Source organism: Adiantum capillus-veneris, chromosome 2 (assembly GCF_014529385.1).
Source record: "Adiantum capillus-veneris isolate H3 chromosome 2, ASM1452938v2, whole genome shotgun sequence".
Lineage (NCBI taxonomy): Eukaryota > Viridiplantae > Streptophyta > Polypodiopsida > Polypodiales > Pteridaceae > Adiantum > Adiantum capillus-veneris.
In genome coordinates, this window is record NC_140932.1 from 80,626,559 (window position 1) to 80,633,875 (window position 7,317).

The 7,317-nt window shown below is 41.2% G+C and overlaps 1 protein-coding gene across 1 annotated transcript; it reads left to right on the plus strand.

The window, feature by feature from the left end:
• Positions 1-1,336: 1,336 nt before the first annotated feature.
• On the plus strand, positions 1,337-1,852 carry LOC147463061 (uncharacterized). The gene has a single exon (XM_086495315.1). It carries the CDS (start codon positions 1,337-1,339, stop codon positions 1,850-1,852), a length of 516 nt encoding a protein of 171 aa, XP_086351441.1.
• The last annotated feature ends 5,465 nt before the right edge of the window (positions 1,853-7,317 follow it).

Genomic DNA, 7,317 nt, shown 5'->3' on the forward strand with positions numbered 1-7,317 from the left:
GCAAAAGTTAAAAGATCGAAATACTTGCTGTTGTGTTCATCATATCAAACTGATGTATCTCAAAGATGCGTTTAATGTTATGTGCTCATCTGCTTTTGGTTGCAATGTAAAAGATGCTTTTTGTGTTTATCATATCAAACTGATGTATCTCAAAGATGATTTTTGTTATGCGCTCATCTGCGTTTAATGTAAATGCAATGTTTGCAAATCAGATGGGGTGAATCCAGAATGTCTTGCTACTGAGCACTCGTTTTCAGGGATCACGAAGTTGTGGGAATCATGCGTATGTACAAAGGCTGAGGGGGATATGTTCCATAAACACACCTGCTTGATGGGCCAATGCAAAAATTGTGGTGTGGAAAAGCTCAGCCTTTGTCCACGAGAACGTGCAGAGATGACAAAGACAGTTCCACTGCAAGTCTTCAAGGACATTAAAGTTCAAACTAAGCATGGTCTAAGTAAGAGAAAGATGTTGTCACTCAAATAGGTGGCTTTAAGTGAGCTGACAGGGAGGATAAAAGTTGACATCAAAATCTTCATCGAGCACAATTTCACTTACAGATGGCAGGCACATCAATACAGAGAATGTTTGAAGGTGTTTCCTTCAGATACCATTATATCTGTAGTAGACTTTTCTGAAAATTACTCGTTCAAAGAGCAAAATGAAGTACAATCCATGCATTGGCATACATATCAATGCACCATCCTTGTTCACATAACGTACATGCGTGACAACGAAGATGACAATATTATCAAGCATATGCATTTCTACATCTCCGATGATAGGCAACATGATACGCTATTTGTCCAGCATTGTTTTCTTCTTTGTGATCAGTGGCTTAAAGACCAGGGGCTGAATTTTAAGAAGCACTGGGTGTGGTCAGATGGTGCAGCCTCGCAATTCAAGTCTGCAAGGCCATTTCACTTTGTTGCTAGATATTACCAACTAACAGGTACAGAGATGACATGGAATTTTTTTGGCTCTGGCCATGACAAGGGGGAGCATGATGGCGCTGGCGCTGTGATAAAGAGAGCCCATACACATGAACAACTCAAGAGTAATGGAGTTTTTCTTAGGCAAGCTGTAGACGTGGTTGCATTTTTGACGAGAACAATGTCCAATGCTGCATGTAGCTCTTATGCACAATCCACTAAAGCAGGTCCTACTATAAACATGAAATTTTGGCTAGTAAAAGAGACAGAAGTGGACAGTTCTAGTCTATGGGGTTGTGAGAGAGTACCAGGATCTCGATCACTCCATTGCATTTCAGGATTTTGTCGTCATGATCCTACTCAATTAAGGACCAGGCGGCTTTCTTGTTTTTGTGATGCTTGCATGAAGGGCCATTGGAAGACTTGCTCCAACAAATCATATGCAGGAAAGTGGACACATAAGGAATTGAAACCACTCTCTGAGGTACCAGAAGAGACTGAGGTACCAGAAGATGAAGCTGCAATGTTTGAGGGATCCCAGGATATGCTAAGTGAGTATCTTATTGAAGGTGATAACTTTGCAGTCAATGCAGACGCTAGCAATGCAGAAGGTGTAGAGTTCTTTCTTTTGAGATGTACAAAGAGAAAGTGGATGACAGATTGCATCTTAAGAGATAAGTGGAAAAACAAATGTGATAAAAACACTTATGTTGTCACAGGGTGTTATTATCAACAGCAAGAGGGGGACCCAAATCACTACACTCTACTTGATGATAGGGGAGTTACTAACCTGTACTCTCACCTTGTTCGGGCAATCAAGTTTGACATGCCTTTGGTAGATGCTACCTCAAAGACATATTATTTATCTCCGGAACTACATGAAACCATTTACAATGCCATGCCCTATGAAGCAACATGATACCTATTTAACAGGCTTATATTATGTTCTATATAGCCTTCACCATTCAGTACTTCCTTACACATGTCCATTGTGCTATGTATCACATAATACACAACCACATAGAGCACATAGCATAGAATCACACACATTTCAGATAATGAGGTTACTATTGTGAACATGTTGCACCTTGAAAAAAGTTAGCCAAGATATTTTTCAGAAAAAATTGGGAAGAAAACATTATCAAGAGCATCCCATTCACTTTCTTGATGAATCTCAGGTAAACATGTCTCATTCTTACAATGAATAACTCTCAAGTTAAACATCTCACTCTTATGAATAGCTACCCATTGGGTGTTATGGAGTTGTGTACATGCTACTGTATGTGATATGTATCCAAGTAATGTGTCAAGATAGTCCATTGTCTCTACCTAGGCTATTATGTGTGCTATATTGCACAAGTGTGTGTAATAATAGCCCAATGTCCCTGTCTATGCTATAAAAGGACTCTATTGTAGTAATATACCAACATGTGTGCTATACACTAAAAGTGTGTGTATCACATAGCACAATGTTCCTGTCTATGATATGATGTGTGGTATGTGAAAGAGCTATATAACATATTGAGAGCACTATGTGTGCCATATAGCGTAAGTGTGTGTAATAAGAGGCCAATCTCCCTATCTATGCTATTATGTCATAGTATTTCTTGCAATATGAGTGCTATATAGCATAACTATGTGTAATGATATCCCGATGGTCCTGTCTATGCTATTATGTGTGCCATGTAGCAGGACTCTATCAGAGTATGACAACATCATATCACCAAAATAAAATTACATCATTCAATCATTAAGTTTAGAGAACTTTGAACAGGTCAGTTTTTTGTATAGTAATCGCAAGTACATTCAATGCGCAAAATGCTGTATACACGATTCCATAATCACAATCAACCTTCCCTACATACTTCTCGTTGACTTCTATAGTGGCTGATGACACGAGCAGACACTATGTCCGAAGGATTTTCAAACTGGTTCATCTTTGCATAAGCATTAGGGCTCGGTGAGACTGTCCACTTGACTAACCAAGGGAACAATGTGCTAACCAGGTAAATTGGGGATTGACAAATCTTTGCTGGTTCAAATGAAGCAGGATAGACCCAAGTCCCGGGAGGGTTGAACAGACACTTGTAGAGTGTGTCATCCACCACCAGTGTATTATCAGAGTTGAACTTAGGATAGTGCTTCCAAAAGTCTTTCAAACACTTGAAAAATATGGGCTTTGCGTTATTTCTACATGGAGGGCTCCCAGGAACTTCATTTAGCTTGAAGCTCGCCTCTCTACACCCCTCTTGACCGATAATATCGAGGAAAAATTGTTTGTTCAGCCTAGGAAAGCATGCACTCAAAGCAAGTGCTAGATTGTCCTGGGTCATGCAGCTCCATAGTGCACCTTGTGCTCTTTGCAACAGTGCATGCAAAAAGATTGATGCATTGGGCCTGACCACATATTCAAATTGCATCTTTCCTGTAGCATTTGGCCCAGTGACTACCTGATACCTTGATCTTGCCCAATCAGGAGTACTTCTTCTCGCTATTCCTTTGTAGAAGAAGCCCTTATACCTCCTTATGAGAAGCCCATTCACATCTAGTATGATGCATAAATTGTCCCTTCTCTTCTTGTCCTCACAAGACGTAGGAGGAAATGCAACAATCTGTACTGGCATTACCACAAGACACTATGGCCTCTCTTGCCTCTCATATTCATGTCCATTTTTGGCCTCTTTATTAGCATTCTTTGTACCTGCCTCATTTGTATCTGTAGCAGCCGATCGACCCATAGGGACCTCTGGACTTTTACCTTTGGTATTCCCAACAGTGGGATCTATACAAGACTCAGTTGTATCATGTGTAACTGCCTCTTTCGTGTCCACAGCAGCCCCAGCCCAGCCATGAAATGTTCTCCCATTGCCTCTCCCGATTGAGTTGCTTTGTCAGTGGGCACCTCTGTTCCTTTCCCTGCCTCATTGTTTTTCTCTATACATGCCTCAGTTTTATTATGTGTATTTGCCTCTTTCATGTCCGTAGCAGCCACGAAAACTTCTCCCATTGCCTCTCCCGATTGAACTTCTCTTTCACCTGCCTCAACTGTGTCGGCAGAAGCCGCAACATCACCGTTACCCATTGCTGAGCCTATTCCAGGTACTCTCTTAGTGAGGTCCTCCTCACCCAAGCCTCCCATATCTTCAACAGCGGCATTTGTACCCTTTGCCTCCTCTACATCAACAATGTCATCAGCTGCATCACTTGGACAAACCACCTCGGCTTGGGCTGTGGCATCACTTGCACCCACTACCTCACGTGTTCCAACTTCTCTCTCAATGAGGACCTCCTCACCCATGCCTCTGGTATCCTCAACAGTGGCATCTGTACCCATAGCCACAATTGCATCAAGAAGGGCATCTATGACAGCATGAACAATACTTTCTGTTCCAGCATCATTAACATTGCCATCATCAGTAGCATCTGTGATAGCATCAACTTCCATAGCATCCACAATGTCATTTGTGCAGGCATCAACTACCGTAGCATTAGCAATGGCATTTGTGCAGGCATCAATTGTGGTAGCATCATCAATGGCATCTGTGCAGACATCAAATATAGTAGCATCATCAATGGCATCTGTGCCAGATTCAACAGTGGCATCTGTACCCATAGCTACAACTACATCAAGAAGGGCATCTATGACAACATGAACAATACTTTTTGTTCCACTATCATTAACATTGCCATCAGCAACAGAATTTTTGCGAGCATCAACTTCCATAGCATCCACAATGTCATTTGTGTAGGCATCAACTAGCATAGCATGAGCAATGGCATCTGTGTAGGCATCAACTACCATAGCATCATCAATGGCATCTGTGCCAGATTCAACTGCGGTGGGGGTAGTTAATGTACCCTTTTCAAGTTTAGCACGGTCAACATCTGTATGCACATCATCATGCACAACCTGCACATCAACTGCATTAGGCACATTTGGAACAAATTCAGCAGTACTAGTAGGTGTGCAGGGATCAACTGTATCAAAAGATTCTTTTTTTTTGCCTGTAACCCCCCTGGAAGCTGTAGCTCCCCCTCTTGGATTCTTCACAGGATAAGACTGAGCCAGTGAACCTACAGACCCCTCAATTGTATCAAAAGACACTTTTTTTTTTTGCCTGGAACCCCCATGGAAGCTGTAGCACCCTTCTTGGATTTTCCACAGGATAAGACTGAGCCAGTGAACCTACAAACCCCTCATCTAGAAACCCTGAAGAGCGAGTGCGTCTCATGCAAGTTCCTCTTTTTTCAGCTTCTTGATTATCTACGACAAGAGAAAGTAGAAACATATTACTAAACATGTACAGAAAATAAATCAAATGGTTTGCAACTACTCGATGCAAAGAATTAAGAGACATGTCACTAACAAATTCCAACACTTGATTCATCAATGAGCATGGATACAATAAGGGTGCAATGGATTGCACATGCCTTCTAAAGACATCTTCTAATTGCATGAAGTTACAACAAAAACACACTCATTTCTTTGCATTTGGTTTCTTCCTCTTCCTAAATGAATCAAGAGGTATATCCATTGTGGGACTTCCACCTAAGTTCTTGGGAGTCGATTTCTTGCGCTTTGGTGTTGGCTTCTTCCCCGTTAGAGGGGGTGTTGCTTTCACCGCATCTGCAACTGCCTCATCTGATGCTTCATCTCTAGTGTCCACACTTGGTGATGCTTTGGCACTCAATGGAGAACGCAACAGCCTTCTTGGAGTTAGTTGTTGCCTAGGTGATTTGACTGCAGAAGACTTTGCCATCAAGATGTCTTCAACTACTCCACGTACTGCATTCCCTACGGCAGACTCCGCTTCAAGGGCTGGCTGCATCCCTGGGGTAATCAGGCCATTTTTCCTTGTGCAATGCATCATCTTGTTGGAGCAAGCATGCGATGATTGTTCTACAAAGCAAGCTATTTACAAAGTCTCACTTGGAGTATCCCAAAATACACACATAACTACTGATTTTGGTACCTACCAGTGGCCTGCGTAGAGACTCTCTTTGTTTTTGTCCTCAATGATTCTTGTATACAGGTCTCTGCTGTGATGTCTGTACACCTGCAAATGATTTCATTAAATGCAAGCGTTTAAACTCCCAATGGAAAGTGGGCCTGCAATAGTACTAGTAAATAATTGACACAATGACTACCTGCACTTGATTCTTTCATCTCACTCTTCACCTTCAGATCAATCATATGCTTAGCTCTAGGGGGAATAGACATGTTGCAATCTAGTGCAACACAATAGCCATAGTCCCTACATACATGCGCGAAGCATAGAATATGGTACACATGGGTGCAAGGAGGGGAGAATACATCCAAGATTCTGGCATCGAACGGGAATCCACATCCTACACAATGGTAGAACCCATTAAGTGCCACCTCACTAATGCTCTGCTCGAAATCCACAGGAGGAAAAGGCTTCATCAAACTGGCCCCCACATTATGTGAAGTCCTCTCCATGGTAACACAAAATTTAAAGTGCTCTGATTCCTGTGCTATGCTGGTCTCTACTTCTGCAAGTAGTGCCATTGAAACAAAGAAGACAACACATCTAATTTAAGTCTCAATAACCCAACAAAAGCAGATTGCTGAAAAGAATATGCAGCGTGAATCTTATCCCTTATTTGCAATACCACATATAAGACAAGCAGTTACTCTATATGCTATAAACACAAGCTTGATGTGGTATATGATATGCACTGTGCTATATAGCACAGAGCACAATCCAAGTATAATGTGCTATAAGTGCTACATAGAGTATGCACTATAGATCATAGAAGATAGACTTTTTAAAATACCAGATATAGCCCAAACATTTTCTCTATATGCTATATAGCACAAGCTTGTTGAGTATATGATATGCAGTGGGCTATATGAGACATAACACATAGCATATAGCACAAATATTGTGCTATGTAGCACATAGCAAAAATAGAGATTGTGCTATATAGCACAATTCACTATTCCACACACTCCAGGGCTATATTGTGAACATATAACACACAAAATGTGCTATTTAGCACATAGCACATAAAAAGATTGTGCTATGTAGCACATATTAATATTTAACACACACTTCAGGGCTATACTGTGAGCATATAGCATACAGGTTATGCTATATAGCACATATTACACATGTCCATTGTGCTATGTATCACATAGCACATAACCACACAGAGCACATAGCATAGAATCACACACATTCCAAATAGATGAGGGTACTAGTGTGAACATGCTGCACCTAGATTGAACTATAAAGCACATAGCACATAACCACACATTGCACATAGCATATAACCACCCACTCCATGAAGATGATGGCTATGTTGTGACCATATAGCACATATTTTGTGCTATATAGCACATAGCAGAAATAGAATATG

Coding starts and splice junctions, on each gene's coding strand:
- LOC147463061 (XM_086495315.1), top strand. CDS start 1,337: ATGAAGGGCCATTGGAAGACTTGCTCCAACAAATCATATGCAGGAAAG.